At 40.6% G+C, this 18,885-nt stretch overlaps 1 protein-coding gene across 2 annotated transcripts; it reads right to left on the bottom strand.

Annotated features, from left to right (window-relative positions):
* Window positions 1-1,167: 1,167 nt before the first annotated feature.
* Window positions 1,168-9,540, bottom strand: gjc4b (gap junction protein gamma 4b). Of its 2 annotated transcripts, XM_023423113.2 has the most exons (3): window positions 9,367-9,539; window positions 2,808-3,987; window positions 1,168-2,696 (listed from the first exon to the last, which is right to left on the bottom strand). In XM_023423113.2, exons 2-3 carry the CDS (start codon window positions 3,952-3,954, stop codon window positions 2,683-2,685), a joined length of 1,161 nt encoding a protein of 386 aa, XP_023278881.1. In that variant the 5' UTR covers window positions 3,955-3,987; window positions 9,367-9,539; the 3' UTR covers window positions 1,168-2,682. The 2 variants fall into 2 exon arrangements, with proteins under 2 accessions (XP_023278881.1, XP_087034591.1); XM_087178465.1 differs by lacking the exon at window positions 1,168-2,696 and having other exon boundaries at window positions 2,723-3,987; window positions 9,367-9,540.
* Between the last annotated feature and the right edge of the window lie 9,345 nt (window positions 9,541-18,885).

Genomic DNA, 18,885 nt, shown 5'->3' with positions numbered 1-18,885 from the left:
CTCCATAAACCGCCCACCCCCCCCCCCCCCCCCCCGAGAACATTTGGCAACCAGAAGAAACACAACCACTGCAACACCTGCAGGGAGAGGCTTTTAAATAGGAGAGGATCATTTCATTTTGGCTACCAACCATATTATTTCCAAAACATACCCACCGAATATCGCATTACATAAAACTACATTATTACCTACCTTATTAAATATTTCATGATTTGTTTTTGAACACAGACATATCAAATATAACACCACCTTCTGGCCCTACACAATATGATCCAGAGAGGTCTTGAACTGTTTTTTGTGTTGTTAGAAACCCTATCTAAGTATATGAGTATCAGCTGCACTTACATTGTGAAACAAGATATTGCACCATACATGAAATACTGCAACGTGACTTGCAGAAGTGAGATCTCTTGCATTGCACAATAATGGCTGTATTTTCTGTTACTAATCATCAGTTTGGTGTCAGGATGCTGAATTTGTTCGTTAGGAAAAAAACTTTCAGTTGCATATTTCGGGGCTGCTGCTCTTTTATAGCGCATGGCATTTTAAAACTTTAGTTTGCGTAATCCTCAGTACAAATGGATTTGGGGGAGATACAGACCTTCTCATTTTAAATCTTTTAACATAAATAATCCTGTGAAGCAGACCCTAGTCTCCCACCTGTGATGCCAGAGAGGTTTACTGTTGATCTGACTAAATGGAGCAGTAAAATCATGGCAACCATTCACACACTAGTGCACCACCTCAAGTCCTCTACCTGTAGGAACATGTGCAAAGTTTGTCTGATGTCAACTTTACCCACAGTAAATATGACACACCCAAGTCTCTTTTAATCACTGTATTGATCTTTTATCTAGTTTAACTGAGCCAGCTGTTTATTATATCCTTTAAAAAACACCTGTTTAACTGAAAACCTCAAAATGTGGCTAACATTGTTTGATTTTAATTGAAACAGCAAGAGCCTCTCTAGGTTAGGTTAGTAAGATAATACAGTGTGTTAAGCTTCTATATGAAGAGACCTTCACCTTACAGAGATGAATATATTCACCCATTTCTTTTATGCCTAAGTCAATAAAAAAAAAAAAAACGAAAATACATACATAACTGTAATTGGAACTGAACAATTTTCAAGTAAATAAAACGAGACAATCCATTTGAAAACTGGTATTTGTTGAAAAAAATTTATTTTAAAAACTAACCACAAAGTACTATCAATACAAAAAGTATAAAAAGTACAAAAAGCGTTGCTCAAAAATAACTTGAGATGAAAATATTTGAGTTGGCACTGATGGCACTGTGGGTATGATTCAGAATACAAAAGATGGCATCTTAGTAGAGAGCATTCAAGCCACTGAATTCACATTGAAATGATTATATCATTTACAACCCTCATTGAGACTCTGGAACAGTCATAACATTAATCCAAAAATCAGCTTCACTTTCAGACATGGAACATTAACATGACATTCAGTATTATCCCTTATTTAACCAACAGATACAATTATAATTTGGGTCCATACTGAAAAAAAAAAACATCTGTTGGTCAAAGATGATGTGCACCCATTACAAGAAGCTGCAGGTTACTCAGTTTTACAAGAATGTTTTTACAAAAAAAAAAAAAAAAAAGCTGTTGCAGCTGAAATGAGTTGTACCGACCTACTTTGAGAATTCACTAGTCCATGGATTGAATCAGGCTCTGGGGGGCTAAAACAGCTGTGAATGTCATTCTTTGAAAATAATTAATAATAAAAAATAAAGAAATTATAAAATGTTGGCCACAGTGATGAGAGCCTCTTTTCAACACCACAATACTCTAAACTAATACAAAAATAAAGAACAGTATCAAATACAAGTTTAAAACAATACAAGACAATATCAAGAGTTACATGTTTTTCAAGCATTACCCAGGTTTGTTTACTCCTTTGGACAAAGGCACCCCAAGTGTGTTCCAGTTACAATGCCAGGCACCAGACTTGGGAATGTTGACTGGTCCAGTGCCAACATCGTGGAGAGGAAAAAAAACTAAAAAATGAGACACACTCGAAATAATCTTTGTATGAAAACACCTTAAAAAAAAAAAAAAGTCTTCATCAGCATGACAATAAATCTAGTACCTTTCTTTTATGAGTGGTGCCTCGTCCAATGACCTTTTGTTTGACGAGATTCAACTCTTACAGTTTAAGCATGGTTTTTGTTTTTTTTTTTTTTCACTACAATTGGCTTGGCCTTGCCTTGACAAAATGCCATAATATGGAGTTCCAGTTTAGGTCTAAGGCAAACTTGAGATGCACTCACTGTGAACTTCCAACAGAGAAAAAAAACTCTTAAAAAGAACTAATAGGTCTAAGTCTCATAATAAAAATAACAAAAATGAATAGCTGCCCTGAGGGAGAAGTACGAGTTAACCTTAACCGTTCTTGTTGCACAACGGTCGTTTGTAAGCACTTTGGATCTTCAGACAGGCTGGTGTCTCAAGTATTGCTGGGTTGAGACGACCATTCTCCTCCTCGTTCGACTCGACGTTCGACCACAGCCGGCCGTAACACTGGAAGGCTTGGGCTGACTTCATCCACCTCAAGCAAATTCATGACATCACACACACACACACATACACACACTCTTTGTTTGATTCCCTTATGTGCGCTCACTGCTCCTGATGTGAACTGATCTGCTGGTGACGACCTACGCACGGAGACCTGTGAACATAGGTGGTGTCAGTGCTGGTAAGTGTTCTGTCTGTTGTCCGTCACAAAATAAAGATGAAAGCCATTGTGTAGTTGAAAAGAAATGAACCTATGAAGCCTCACCTTTCTCACACGTACTGCTCTGCTTCTCCTGGGCGAAGTTTAGTCTGTTCTGCTCGACTGCGGTACCGTTCGACTCTGGGCTGCTGCTGCGTGACGGGCTGTTCTCCTCATTCTGGTAAGCCATGTCCAGATGCTGCTGGGCCAGTTTTAGGTGTCTGCGCAGCCTCTCCAGCTCCCGCGATGAGGCCTCATCCCCAAACGACTCGCGGCCTGAGTCTCCCAAGTTATCCCTAAAGCCCATTTTTCCTGTTGGGTCCTTCTTCAGAGCTGTGTGGTAGCCTGGAGGCGCAGAGGGCTGGCGGCAGATGGAGGACCTCTGGCTGGCCAGAGCTGGGTGACGGGGGGTGGGAGGCTGGGGCCGCGGTGCACAAAAGCAGTCACGAATACCGCTGATGCCGAGGTGGAGGATCTCCAACATGGTGAAGAGCAGACACAAGGCGCTGACGGCGTACATAATGAGCAGGAAGATTGTTTTCTCTGTGGGGCGCGAGACGAAGCAATCCACTGTGTGCGGGCAAGGAGAGCGCGTGCATACATACGATGGTGCCACCTCCAGCCCATAAAGGATGTACTGTCCGAAGAGGAACGAGGCCTCAAAGATGGCACGTGATAGCAACTGGAACACGTAGACTTTCATCAGGCCATCTCTCTTGATGCGACGGCGTCCATCGTGCTTTTTGCTGGGCTTCTCCACAACTTCCTTTTCCTTTTCGTGCTCAATCTCCTCCAGGATCATGGGGTCCTCCTCCCCGTTATCCTCTGCCTCTTCGTAGTCCCGGTTGGCACCACGACTCACTATAGGCATCCTCTTCCTGCCCCGGGGCCGGTAGTCATCGTCCTCCATGCGGGCGATCTTATGCATAGCAAAGCCCAGGTACATGATGGTGGGGGTGGTGATCATAATCACCTGAAAGACCCAGAAGCGAATGTGCGACAGCGGCGCGAATGCGTCGTAGCACACGTTTTCACAACCAGGTTGCTGTGTGTTACACACAAATTTACTCTGTTCATCGTAGTAGATTGACTCGCCCCCGACCGCTGTCAGCACGATGCGAAAGACGATGAGGAGGGTGAGCCAGATTTTGCCTACGAAGGTGGAGTGATTGGAAATCTCATCCAACAGACGTGTGAGGAAGCTCCAGCTCATTTTGCCACTGGAACAGGAGGGAACCTCTCAAACCTGAGCAGAGAAAGAGACAAAACTGTTTTCAGAGGTTGTTTTTAAATATCTTTACAAAAGTGGTCACTGGCAAAAGGAAGCATCTGAACTGTTTTATTTCATCAGCACTGAAAACACTCAATCTCAATAAAATTTGTCATGAACAAACATCAATATACCAAGCAAACAAAAAAAGTGATTTTAAATGATCTTAAACGAAGACAAATGTTGACCAATATGAAATAAGCTGGAAACAAAAGTTGAATACAAATATAAGGTATCAGGTTTCCCTGCACTCCTACATTATTATCACTAATTTAAATTAAGTTTTATTATTAATTTTGGTCCATCACTTAAACTTGCTCATCTTGAGTCCCTGTGGTATTGCACATGAGTGCCACATGGCGGAGCTATTGTGTCACTGTTACCTTGAACTCTCTCACACCAGTCCTCACTGCTGTGACAGGACATGCTCAGGGGAAAGAGGCCTGAGAAAGTCTCAGTAGATGCTATCCCAGAGTCATTCAACCACAGCCTCACTAATCTGAGCACTGGAATGAAGACATGTTGTACCAGGACAGTAAGGATGGTGTGTGATGCATATCACACAGATAAAAGAAAAACGTGTTTTCAAAGTCAATGTTATGGAAACTATAGCTATATATTACAGAGTAGCAGCAAATATTCAGAGTTGTATTCTATAACCTATGAATTAATGACCGTAACCAGGATTACAACACTTTTCCCACTGTTTCAAAATAGAAATATTAGTGTTCAGTGATTGGTGCTCAATAACACAGCTCTCTTTACATCATCCACCACATGTAAAATGCCACAGGTACATTATCTGACCATTCCACAAACACTGAACCAATATCACATTCAGTCTGATAGTCATGGTTGAATAACCTGAGTGGTACTGCAAAGAAAAAGTCAGAGCTGACTGTTAAAACTCCACTGAGGTAATGAAGAGCTCCTGTGGTTTCTCACCATTTGAGACTAACCTCATAACTTCTGCTCAGTAATTATCCAACTATACTACCAAGCTTGTGCCACGTAGCTAAACAACAACAGCAACAACGGTGTTAATTGTAACTTCGAAAAGATTATGCCATTCCATCCCTCACCTCTTCAGACCTACTACATTTCTTTATGTCTTCAATTCACAGCAAAAGATACCATAGAAAATCAAACTGAATGCTCAATTAGTTAAAAGCAATCATAAACGTAATAAAAACAAAAAAATTCAAACAAAAGGCAGAAATCTTGCAACCTGTTGACTGATCTAATGAGTTTGCAGCTATCTTCTTTTTTTATATTGTTACTTTAATGTTCATTCCACCAATGTGATGGCTTATTAGTCTTTTCCATCAAAGCCTTCTGTAAGACACAATTGTGACCAAAGTTACTGAATCCGAGTTAAAATAAATTATACAGAAGCAATTGAGGACCCGCTGAGTAAATCCAAAGAGGCAGCGCCTTATCAAAGATTACCACAAAATTAAATATCCTTTAAATCTCATTATTCCCGCACGGATAACACTTCGGGTAATTGAACTACTACGCATAGGGGACCTCAAAAAATAAAGGGTTATCTTATATATATATATATATATATATATAAAAAACATACACAAACACAAAAATCTTATAACTGTTACAATTAATCTACCTATCAACCAGTCTTATTATTCCAGCTATTGTGAAACAGACTCATCATTTATAATCCTAATAAAAAGGCTGTATCAACAGTAGAGCTGATGATTATATAATTCATTGGATCATCAACCTTCAATGGACACAGAAAATCAATAATCAAGTTAAATAACTTTAAAGCACACCAGTGAGGGCTGTGAAGGTCTGCAGCCTATAACAACTGTTTCTCATCTACATCCATAATGCATCAGGTCAAATTATAATTATAGCTTTAAGTCCAAACGACAGTATTTGGTTGCATATTTGGTTAAATTTTTTACATGAAAAGACAACTGTTTTAAAAAACAGCAGCTACCTTACTGCAACACTACGTATATTAAGTCCAAAGAATATAGTCTGCGTAAATGACAGAACTGTTGCAGTTACATGGTTTAATTTTATCTCGATAGCAAGTCTTAATACACAAGGCAAGTGGCACAGTGTTGAGGGGTGAGTATACGCCATCAGAGCTACTTATCAGATATCTTTGACCCCCCCACCCCCCAGCCAAACCCCCAGAACCTTTCAGATGTTGGATTACAGGCGGCTTTGTGCTCCCATTTCTGTAACCTTCCAAAACTGGCTGTTCAACATTCACACCCACTTTATTCTGTGGACTGGACATATGTGCCGAGGTGAGACAGTATGCTGCATTTGAAGCGTCCTCCTCTCTGTTCAGATCAGGTTTAAACACCTTTGACTTCCACATGGCCGGACAACACATGTAACGAACCACTTCTTTTCCAGTATAACACGGCCCTAAGGCTCTGCAATAGCTATGTAAATACATAGTGCTGAACATTAGAATCCCACATCATTAAGATGAAAAATTGTGTTCACACTGTGATGGCAGTGGCACAATATTTCTTTAAATGAGTTCAATGATCGATAAAAACAATAAAAAAAACGAACTCAAATGGAACAAATAAGGCAAAAATGACAAAGTAGTGCTCATAGATTCCATGACAAAGTACCACTGAGAAGACTAAAGATGTTGCATCACATTTAATAAGAATGGTTTGTGTTGGGCAACTCCCAGGTATGAATGGCAGTACTGTGTGAATGTTGCATCTGATGTCATGTTTGGGGGGGGGGGGGTGCACACGACTATCGTTTGATAAATAAAAGGCTTAGGATGAAGCACACAAGTTTCCATTGTGTAACAGTAATTCTTGTACAATGAACAATCTAATCAATCATCTGCTTTAGAGGTGAGCGATGAACTCAATCTTGAAGACTCAGTGGTTGCTCTTAGACTGAAGAAATCATTGATATTTAGTTTGTGGTGGAGTCTGCCTGTAATCTGTGTTTACATGAAGAAAAGAACAAAAACACAAACTGTTGATCTGCTATCTTTACCAGTAATGTTAGTATGCAATCAAACTAATTTCTGCATGTTTTTCCACAAATATCTCAAACATAGTTGTCCGTATTCACTACTGATCATGTTTACTCAGTCAGTAACACTGACATTATCAGTCATGTGTGGTTTCTGCAGAGCAGCCTTCATGCAGCTATATCCTGCATGAGAACAGTTGCACGTGAATAACAGTATGACACATTTCCATATCAAGATAACTGACAAAACTTTTGACATTTGGTTTTTAGCTGAAAATGTAAACAGAGGAAAATTTAGCACCAGCTCAATTATAGGTGGGGAATCAAGTTTAATAGCTCCTGAGCTATATTCTGCCATCACAGTGATCATCTTCAATACTTACCAAAAATGCTAAGGAATAGAAGTTAACAGCACACTCTGCTGTCTGTAATCTTGGCTAACGGTTGCCACAAGCCACAGTCAGAAATGATATCAATGTCCAAGGAAAACCACTGCCTGACATGCAAGAGTCTGCCACTGTGTGTCAACTTGATAAAAAAAAAAAAAGAAAAAGACTCCCACACAGAGACAGCAAATCAGACAGCTGGAATCTGTGACTCTTAACTAAATTATTGTTTGTTTGTTTTTTGTCATCTCCACAGTCATGTGTTGTTAGACTGACACATGGATGGACTTGTTTGTGCTGCTGCTGTTGCTCAGTCTGACTGCACTTGCTTAAGTTCTTTCAGACAATGCAAACAAAGTCTGTTTAAACATGAGCTGTTGTAGAGGCACTGCAGTGTTATTTAGTCAGTCCACATAATGACAAACAACCATTTCTCAACTGCCTATTCAAACAAGGAGCAGGCTTTTAGTTTATGTGTGTACAGTGTTTAGTCTTAGGGTGGCCACACCAAATTATAAGGCAGGTTTTGTCAGGTGGTTGGTTGATGACGCCTCTCTTTCAGTAAGATAGGTGAACACAATGTGGTGGAAAGATGTAACTGAAACAGCTCTTCCTGCCATAGAGTGAAAAAAAGGGGGGACTTTCACTAAATACAGATCAGATTAATTCTTCTTTGATGTTAACATCTTAAAGCTTGTGGATTGCCAAATAAGATGTGTATAGATCAGGTGGACAAAAAAAATCTGATAACTTGATAATGAGTTCTGCATGTCTCTACCTCATAACATACAACTACATCCCCATCAGTTTCAGTCCTTTTCATGTCCTGTCCACTGAGGCAGCCTCTGTCGATCTGTAGCACTTCAAAGAAAAACAGCCTGCTTCCAAGTAAGGAGCAAAGTAAAGCAGCTGAGTTTCACCACTGACCCAGCCCTGCAGAACAGAGAGGCTTTTGTGGCTCTCACATCTGGGAGGCTAGATACGGTTATCCCTCTTATATCCCAAACCCTAAACCCGAGAGGCCCTGGGCTTGGGGAGGAAAAATAATAACCAGCATATGAGTTAAACTGAATTTATGAGTTTCACTAAATCATGGTGGTGAAACTAGGGGGGGAAAATAAAATCACCCGCCCCACCACATCACCATCCACAATTCCATAAAAACTGAATAAACAAGTTGCTCAGTCCACTTCTGGAGCAGAAACTAAATATGAAGACACAGAAAATGAAGATGATGCAGGGCTCGCTCTGTTGAAGCACACCATTTTAATTAAACACTATAATATTGAATGAAAACTGATTCAATTTGCAGGGAGCTTAAGAAAAAAAACCCTCCTCGTGGCTATGAGACGACGTCACCGCGGTGCTCCACATGCTTCCACGATTATATCCATGGTTAAAGGAGCCAACGGCCGAAACTGCCTCGCCATATTGTGTGGACAAAGTAGCTCAGTGATAAAACTTTAAGATGTTAATCAGATATTCTCCACAATATGGGATTTTGACGGCGGGGGGTGAGGGCAACTCTGAGAGGGGGGAAAAAACAAGGCACGATCCTTGCGCGTTCCTCCATCACCAAATCCAGTCGTCATAGTCAAGATTTCCCTTAAAATTATCCAACATTATGCACATACCAGCAGAATCACCACATCACCTGATGCTAATGACAACACAGTTTGCGCCAGTGTGTCGTAAATTACCAACAATTCCACATAATCTGATTACTTTGCGGGCTTTAATTAGCGCTGTCTCCTGCCAGCCTGTGCGCCTAAACTTAACTTGGCGGTTTAACAATACATTTATCGACACTGCTCTGGTGAACACGGGTAATCCAAACGCTTTAACTGCTTTAAAAACAACTCACGGTGAAAAGTTAAAGATAAAACTTGAGCTCGTGCACCATTGTTAGCAGGAGCTAAACGGCTATATGTGATGCTGCCGCGTCTGCGCTGCCACGCTTCGTCGGTGTGTGTTATTTTACCTTCAGTTGTGATTTTAGGTCCTCTGTTGTTGAAGTTGTCGTTTATTTCGAGAGCTTTTCCTTCGTTTTCTCTTTATTAAAAGAAAGCTCCCCCGCTCTAATATCAAGCCATCCAGGTTTTTCTCTCCTACGAGGGGCTTGTGTCCTTCCCCTGTTATGCGTTGTACTGCGGGGTGAGGACAAAGAATATTCCCAAATCCCCCCCTTTTCTCCTCCCAGTTTTCAGCCGGCCACCCCACCCCCTGTCTACGCAGAGTGGAGGAAAACGATCAACCGCCTGCATTCCTGATGCAATCCTTGCTTCGTCTTTCGTCCATAACTTTACCCTAGACTCAGAGACTGGGAATAACCCAGTGAAATCTGTTACAACAGAGGTGCTCATGAAGGAAATTATACATGTCCTGTCTGGAGTACAAAATATATAAAGCTGTTTGAAATATATAATGTGCTTGCAGTTGAATTACACATGTATTTTCAAACAAAAGCATTTGAATTATCACCAAAACACCAGATACAAAACTCCTTTGTGCCTCATGTTAGAACCTGCAGGTGTTATCTGCCCGCATTGCTGAGAGCAGCAGGTGAAGATAGCAGTCACAGGAGTTTGTGTGGTCTGTCAGGCAGCAGCCCTGTCACCGTCTAACCTCTTCTGTTGGGGATATGTGGAACAACATACAACCTCCTGATAGTGAGTGCCCCTCTTCCTGCTGATACAGATGTTCGGAAGTTGTTGCTATCATAGGGCCCCTTCCTCCATGTCACACTTTCTTTGGCAAGAGCAGCACGTGCATTTCCTCAGCCCCCCCCCTCAGCATGTCTTTGAAGCAACATCCTACACTTAATTCTGCTCATTACTAGAAGACAAAGGGAAGTGTGTACTATTTAAAACCAGGATTTATGTCCTGGATCGGCCAGTGTCTTGAATCACAAAGTGTATGGTCAGTTGCCTGAACTCAGCACTATATGGAGTTGTTATTCTGGGGAAATAATGTGGCATCTACCATCTGCACGATGCTATTAGCTTTGTACTCAGTCAAAGGTGAGATTTCCTTTAAGCAGCTGTATTTTCAGTAGGCTTGCGCTGCACTTTCCCCAGAGAAGTGACTTAAATGAGATATGTGCGGGTACCCAGATTAAATCTATTGCAAGCATCCAGTCAGAATCGGTCTGCTGAGGTAATCACTCAAATTGAATGATCACATTGTCCTTCCTGGATCTCCTGAAATGCCAGTCTTCATTGCTTATACCCTCCTCTCCGAACAAAAACGCAGACAAAGCAGATCTGCTCCACTTTCACATATTGCTTGTTGTGAATGCACTGCGAAGATAAGGGACTGTGGTGCTTTGTCTCATTTTTTGGATGGTTGGTAAAAGCACATTAAAAGCAGCAGTTATTATTTAATATCTGCTGCAAACAGGAGGTCAGTGGAGGAATGCAATGCCCTTCCCCCTTCTCGGGGAGCAGCTAAGCTCTATTGTGAACCACATGCATGCTTTTATTCATTGGGTGTAATGTGGGGTACCCTGCTTAAACCAAAGGACAGAGAGAAATAATCTGTAGACTGAACAGCCTGGCATCGTGTCTCCTTAACACTGAAGTTAGTTCTCTTGTTGCTAACACAGAATAAATCAATGTGTTTGCATGTGGATTCTACACTGGTCCAATTTTTGAGCATGCATGTTTACAAGAAGACAGGAATATTAACTGTTTATCCTGAATACACACTGGGGCCAAACATCACGGAGTAGCTTGTCTGTATTTGAAAAAGACACAGTTATCCGGTTAATGTGCTGTAATGGCCTCTTGAAACCAAGGTTGTTTTATTCCTGCCTTTATTTTGAGGATCACAGTGCAGTCAGTACAGGACGAGGACCGGATACTCAGAGGAGCCTCATTTCACACTGGAGTGGTGCTATACATGTAAGGATAGCCTACATTTTATGACAGATATACAGTACGTTGGCACAGTTTGTATCCAGAGGTTTGGATGGGTGACACTATTATTAGATTAGTATTAGAAAACACATTTGTTTTTCTTTGTCTATCATCCATCCATCCATAAGCTGACGTGCAATGACCAAAAACAGATCACTCCAGAAATGCCCTCCAAAATAGAGGAAATTGAAAACACCTCATTTAGCATCTTAGTGTGGATAGCAAAACTGATGGTTGTGTAAATGCTGATGTATGGCATACAGCATCCAGACTGGCTAAAAGCTGCTTGCTCAAGTTGCCTGTGGTTTCCCAATAGAGGATATTTAAACATCCTTCTATTGTTGTGGTGTTTCAGTGTGGGAGTCAATGTTTTTAAAAACACAAATAGCATTTTATGATTCTTCCACATTAGCATGGATCTGGTCTAAAACTACTGGTTTGTTAATGTTTTTATGCTTCATTTATCCATATTGCTTTGCTGACAGACATTTTTCTTGTTTTACCACAAAAAATGCCTGGATTTTATGGCTGCTTACACACATTGTCCTTACAGCTCCAAGGATATGATGTTGCAACATTTAACATTTCTAAAAAGGTGAAAGGGCTTTGCTCAGGAGTTGCCCTCCTGTTGCTTCAGAGTCTGACCCATTGTGAATCATCCCTGATGACACACACACACACACACACACATTCATGCACGTTTGCGACGCCTACAACTGGTTTTGTGCCTGAATGCTTGTGCAAGTTCTGCTGGTAAAGCCGTAATGTTCCCCTGCTGGCAGTTGTGGACAGATATTTTGTCAGCAGGAGGAGCTGAAATGCTCGAGAGGGTTCTGAAGATTGAAAAAAATATGGCTCACACCCCAGAACTCAGTCTCTGACAGCTGTGATTGTGTTTCCTAAACTAGGAGATCATGTGTGCATTCATTGCCCTATTGCGAATGAAGGAATTCCTTTTCTCTGTGTATGACTACCATCATTGCTATAGTCACATTAGGGTTCAGTAATGCTTGCTGCATGCTCCTGCTGGTTTTAATCTTTTAACTTGCATTCTTGAGGCAGTCTCCCTGCCAAATAGCACAAGGGTGCAACTCATTTTATTAAATGGCATTAGCACAAGGTTAACCTGGCAACCGTCCAAGATGACTCTAGAAAAATGAGCAGCCGTGTCTTCGCTGTGGCCCAAAAAGGAATTCCTTTCTATTGTAGCCTTTGTCCACTCTTCATGGCTATTTTCTATCTTTTACAATTCCTTTCTACAACCATCAATACTTATTTGAACATGACCCTCTGTTAATTTTCAGGTAGCAAATCTACCTGCATGTTTGCGGTGTTTGGCAGGTATTCACAGGACAGAGAGCAATTAAGTTCAGCAGTAAACCTAGACCGCACTGTTACATTTTAATTCACAGTACAACAGGAAAGTGGAGTTTCCTGCAAGCAAGACTAATACTTTCCATCTGTGTGATGTTTAGGAGCTGTGTGCATCCCAAATAGAGCCTAATAAGGTTCTGCATCAGATCTGGCTAACTCACTTCAACTTAACCCAAGAATATATCAAATACAGGAGGACTTGACTTGCTGTCGTTGCTAGAGATGAGTCCTAGACAACATGAACTCACAAAAGCCTAAATTACAACAGATTAAACAAAATGGAAAGCAAAATGTGCTGAAAGGCTAAAATGTTAAACTGCTCATGTTCAGTTATCATGCATACAGTCCCATATATAGCAAGGAAAGTCAGGTACTTACAGTACTATGGCTTATGACTATGGATTCAAAGATTTGGTGTTTGATGAGCTTCATTTCAAGATAAATGGTGCCATATTAAATTAAATGAGTGCTGAGACAGTAAACGTTATGGGTCAAATAATAAAGTTAGATATATTTTTGAAGTTGCACTTTTCTGCATTTTGAGGTTTGTGACTTCAAGTTTGTTGCCTTTTGACAGCTGCACAAAAAATTTCCTGTGTGCAGTCTCTGAATTGTTGTCTTGTGGTTTACTGCTCCTTCCTTGCCAGTTTACGACTTTTTCCTCCCTATTTCTGCCTATCAGTCCACTTCTGGGACAGTCCGCAGGAGGGGGACAGGGTGACTTAGGCCTGAGGGGGGTGGGCAGGCGTAAGTTGCAAGGTCACCTTGTTTTTGATGGGGGAGGGGGACTGATGTTCACAATAGTGAGGTTCTGTGTGAGGTTTTTTTTTGTGTGTATCTATGGTGTCCAGAGTCTTTAAAGTGTTGAAGCATCCTGTCTGTAACAGCATCCTCGTTTCACAGTATGATATTGGACAAAAAGCTGCTTTATATTGTCTATGGCTACCAATCCTGTTACAAAACCCCTCTGTCATGCAGTTAACAACCAGCACCCCTCAGTAGCATGGATGGGTTACAGTTGGAACAGACTGCACGTGGGACACACAAAAGAAGCCCCAGTGCTTATAGGGAGGAGGGGCACAGAGTTACCATGGAAACAGACAGCCCTACCCCCGTAGCAGATGGTGGTGGTGAGGGTATCGGGGGCTGGGTGTAGTGATGGCGGGACCCAGAGATGATTATCTGTCCCAGGTTACCGTCCTGAAACAACAGCTTGTGTGTGTCTTCTTAATAACACAGGTGGCTTCAGTTTGTGTTAAATTGTTTTTTAACGTAAGAAGCAAAAGATGAGTTATTACAGATCAAATTTAAAACACTGGTGTATTTGCAACCACCTATTTAATTGGTTTAGTTCTTGTTTTTTTTTGTTCTGCAAACACTGAAATTGTTGGCTTTAAAATGAACCCGTAAACAGTTTTAACTGTTTAACTATGTTGAAACATTGTGATTGAAGGGGTCATTGGCCGCTGCAATCATTCCCTGCTTGCATCACAGTATCAGAGATATGGGTAATCCACAGTTCTTGTTTGTTCGTACAAAAAACACTATTAAGTTCATCCAAAGCTCTGACATTTCAGAGGTCTGAGTCAGATCAACCAAGCAGGTCTCATTCAGATTCAAGGTCTTTTTAATACAAATTTGTATTAAAATGTGTGTTTCCCTGACTGTGTTTGATGGATGCTAACACAAAGACTTGAGTATGAAAATTTCACACTGAAACAAAAACAGTAACGTTGGAAGACAACCACATCATTGATTGAGCTCAGGCTGCTTAAGGCTAATTCTTAGAGTGCATTTTTACAAGGACTGTGGATATTTGGACCAGCTTAATTCAGCTCTGCATCAGGCTGGTTCAGCAGCACAGTGGGGATGCCAATGCAGACAGGCTAGAAAATCACACAGATTCATCTGGCAATAAAGTTAATCCGACAAATCACTGCGGTGTCCATTCATCTGGATTACTTTGTAGTGTGCACACCATATCTCTAATGTTCGCCTCGTGATCATTGCAGAAAAAAATGTAAATATTATTTTGCAGAAACAGAAGCTTTTATTAACTTTCTTTCTGACATTTCTTCAGTTAGCGCTTTATGTGACTTTCCCAGCTCAGCTTGTAGCGATGACATGTTTAGCATTTTCCCAGTAGCTGATGCAGCTCACAGGATTTCCCCCCTAACTCCATTTGGGTCGTTAATCTCTCTCGTTTTCCTGAAATGTCAAAAAAAAAAGAGGCTCCAGCAATATTTTGAATAAGCGAAATTGACTTATTCAAACTATTAGATTAGTTATCACATTAATGCATACTTCAAATGTGTTAGCCAGGGAGCTACACTCCTCAAGTCATCTCAGGTCAGCACAAGACTCCAGCATATACAGTTCAATATCTCTTTCAGTGCTCATATGTGGGTACTGTACTAAGATGGAGTCGAACTGAAAAAACCCAACCCTATCTCTTGAGTGCAAATTCTTAGGGAGCGACTGAATAAGTTTTCAGCCCTGTTTAGTCTTCAGATTTGGATCATCGCGGTATTACACAAACACAAATCACAGCACAGTTTCACACACGTAATAGAGGAACAATCTTTGATGCCTCAGAGCCAACATACTTGAGACAGAAGAGCAAAGGTTGATCTTTGAAGAGATGAGAGAGAAACACCTCAAGGTGCAGGAAATGTTGTTATAGAAGATGGCCTCTGTGCTCCGCTGCTGTCAACACAACTCTGAGTAGCAGAGCCTTCCTTACATTTGCAGTGTAAGCGGCCATAAAACTTCTTTTAATGTAAAAATGTTTTTACTTTCATTTTAATGCATGAATGACTTAATTGCACTAAATTTAACACCTTAATGTTGAATTTTTACGGCTTTCTGCTGGCACCTTCAACAGCTGTGGTGGTGTAAATTTCATGAGAGAGTAGTTTTACTTGCCCAAAAGAGTTTTAATGATTTCATAAAAAAAATGAATATCTGAGGTAAGTAGGGGATCAATGTTATGCTTTTAAGACATGATAACAAACTGTACAGGAGGATCCACTCCCACACACTTAGTTATGTCTGAGTTCATGTGGTTTTGCTCCCTTAACAGACTCCACGTGGAACTCAACTCTCCAGCTGCCCACATCTGGTTTGGAGGTTTTGTAACTTCGTACTCACCCAGGCTTGCTTCTCTCTTGCACTAACTTTCCAATCCCAGTGACACCCAGTCTTGTGTCTTGTCAAAAAACAGCCTGCCTATGTTTTATGTCAACACAGAGCGCCATATTTCTTCCAAAAAAAAAAGAAATCCACTTATTAACATTCATTGAAGGATTAAGCATCAAACAAATGCCAAAGTACAAGAGTAATTGCCCTTAATTCAGACTGTTCAACCCCTGTGCCTTTTTGTCATAAACACGCCGCTCTGGTGATGTCAGCATGACTGCTCCAAAGAGTCATAAATGCATAAAGGACTTGGCAGCCATATTGCCAACTCTTGGGGTGAAGTTGGACAGAGAGGAATTATGGGGGTGAGTAAAACTGCTAAGATCACCATTGATTCAGCGTGTACAGCACCTCTCCTCTGGATGATGGGAAAATGAGATAATCTATCAAAGCAGCAGCAAGAGACCGCAGAGGAAAAGATGATTTGTGGTTTGGCAGCACTGAGAATAAAAAGTAACTTGGGCCGAGCTTCAGTATCAAGCTCACGATGAAATCATTTGAATTTAAATCCAAATTCAGTTCATTTGAAAATCCTTAATTGTCGTGTTTATCAGGGTCAGCTGTGACTCTTTTTTTAACCATCAAAGATCTTATGCATTTTTTTTTTAAAATAAATCAATGTCCAAGTATCTGATGGAGTGACAGGCAGCTGTAAGTATCAAACAGTCCTTGCACTTGTGTGGGTAGCTTGGACATGGTTCTTGTCCCGCACATGTGTTTATTCCATCTGGCCCTGCCCTCTCATGTCTCAGTGGTGATGTCATGAAACGAGATGTTTTTGGGTCTCACAGCTTCTTGTTACACCACAGTTATATGCATTAGTTCAAAGTTAGACTTTTGAGAGACTTTAGGGTTTGTTCATGTGTGGGCCAGACAGGACATATTACACACACTCTCCTCATGGTAAAAACTATCCCCTGTTGGAAAACCATGACTACAGATTTACCAAGTTTCAAAAGAAAGAGGAATATCTTGTAAAAATGTATCATCCAAGTGGAAATAATGTGTTGGAGGATGTGACTAGTAACTGACTCTTTACATTTACAATTGAGTTCAAGGATTGAACTGCTACAGTTTACACTATCAAACAAAGGACAGAGAAAACTAACCAAAAGAATATGCAATGGTCTGTTACTTTTCACAGTTATGCAGTACAGCTCTGGTGCTAGTGGTAGCGCCTCATTACCACCCCATTGTTGCTTCATACATGGAAAAAGGGAACAGGGTGTAAAGAGGCAAACCCTAATTAAATGCAAATGTATTATTTCAAAAGAGAAGTCACACGCAACGATCATGACGAGGCACTTTTATTCTGAGTTTCTCCCATTTAAGATGCAAACCCATCTTGTATTTGAGACAACTAACTGCCTGCTGTTTGAACATGAGCACGCAATAAACAAAATCACTTCAAATTTACGACCATAGCAGCAAGGACACTGTGCCTTTGACCTGAGAAGGGGATGGGAAGTGTTTGTAGCTTTCTTTACTGCATGTCTATCCTGTAGTGAGCCCATTGTGTAAGAGCAAAGTCAGACCTCCTAAAAGGAAGGTCTGACTTCGCTCTTTTAAACTCGCCTCATAGCCATTTTAATTTGTGGCAGCAGAAAGTGGTGACAGGAAACTGTCCAAAAGATTTTTGGTCACTAAAACAGTCGAAAATCACCAATAAAACCACTGAAACTACTGACATCAGTGCTCAAGATAAACATCGTACTGAAACAATCAGATTTTAAAAGTATCTAATTTGTTTGTCGGTATCTCCAGAACTTTTTCAACCTGTTTCTTTCTTACATTCACATTTTATTTCTGCTCGGAGGAATAAATTCAGTATATATATATAACACATGTGGACTGAGAGCAAGAAAAGACTGCAGTGAACATTTTAAAGATGTTAAATGAATGTTTTACATATTCTAAAATTTATCAGGGTAATGCTGTCTTCCCACTGCACCATAAAAATAATAAATTGGAAGCAGTAATTCTGAGCTAAAACAGTAATTTGTCCACAGTGCTGCAGTGAATTCTATGATTAAGAGTATTGGTTTAATTTTTCACAGGCAGGACACAGTATATTTATGGGCCTAAAACACTGACAGTCAATCAGTCACAGCAGCATTTCCTGTGACGCTAATGAAATTTAGCTGGCATGAATGTACATCTTGTGAAATTTATTTTTACATTATAGCACAGTTAAATCCACTGGTGTGGTCAATACTGACAGTTGAACAATACTTTGATCACGAATGGGCATTAAAACCTGGCATCTTCACAAACTTTTAATATGTCGCTTTACAAGTGGAGGGCTGGTGAGAATTCACTGAGGTAAAAACTTCTGGTCTGGACCATAGTCAAAACCCAAGCATATCCAACCATAGTCATCATTGGTAACAATAATACCACCTGTAATAGCGTACTGGCAGCAGGCATTTTGGAATAACTCACTCACTAATTTCCAATTTTACAAGAAAAAACGTTTTTTTTTTTTTGTGAGTTTGCTCTTTGGTAAAGGAACTACATCACTTCACTGTGCAGGGTTGGATCAGCCTAATCAAATTATACTTTGCAATCAGATTTAGCAATAAGGAAATACTCGTGAATAAACAATGAATTTAAAACATTTGTCAAACATGCTCATAACCGGCCAATAGAAGACACTTGGCTTAAACATCCAAGGTATAACAGTGTCAATAGAATGATTCGGCAGGCTATAGGCTGTTTTTCTTTCACAAATTAGCTCGCCTCTGCCTCAGCCATTGCGAAATTGGTTCAAGGTGAATGTTAATGCCGGATGCCCCCCCTTATGCTTCCACCGGACATGACACGGGCTGTGTTCAGTTGACTTTAAAATCTATTGGTGGTTGATGCCCATGGCTGCTGTCTAGCTTCTCCAGTGAAAACAGGAACTGTTCCATTCATCTCATTGTTGCAACTTGTCATATGTTTTCATGTCTTTATATCTTTGTCCGGCTTATTTGCACGACCAACCAGTAGTTACAGTTTGAAGAAAGTAT

Source organism: Seriola lalandi, unplaced genomic scaffold (assembly GCF_002814215.2).
Source record: "Seriola lalandi dorsalis isolate HSWRI2012SDOR001 ecotype SW California unplaced genomic scaffold, Sedor1 jcf7180002054689, whole genome shotgun sequence".
NCBI classification, from domain to species: Eukaryota; Metazoa; Chordata; class Actinopteri; order Carangiformes; family Carangidae; genus Seriola; species Seriola lalandi.
Note: the sequence above shows the minus strand (reverse complement) of the source record. Positions and strands in the feature narration are given on the sequence as shown.

Bases quoted from the DNA above. Each gene is read 5' to 3' on its own strand.
- gjc4b (XM_087178465.1), bottom strand. From the start codon at position 3,954: ATGAGCTGGAGCTTCCTCACACGTCTGTTGGATGAGATTTCCAATCAC.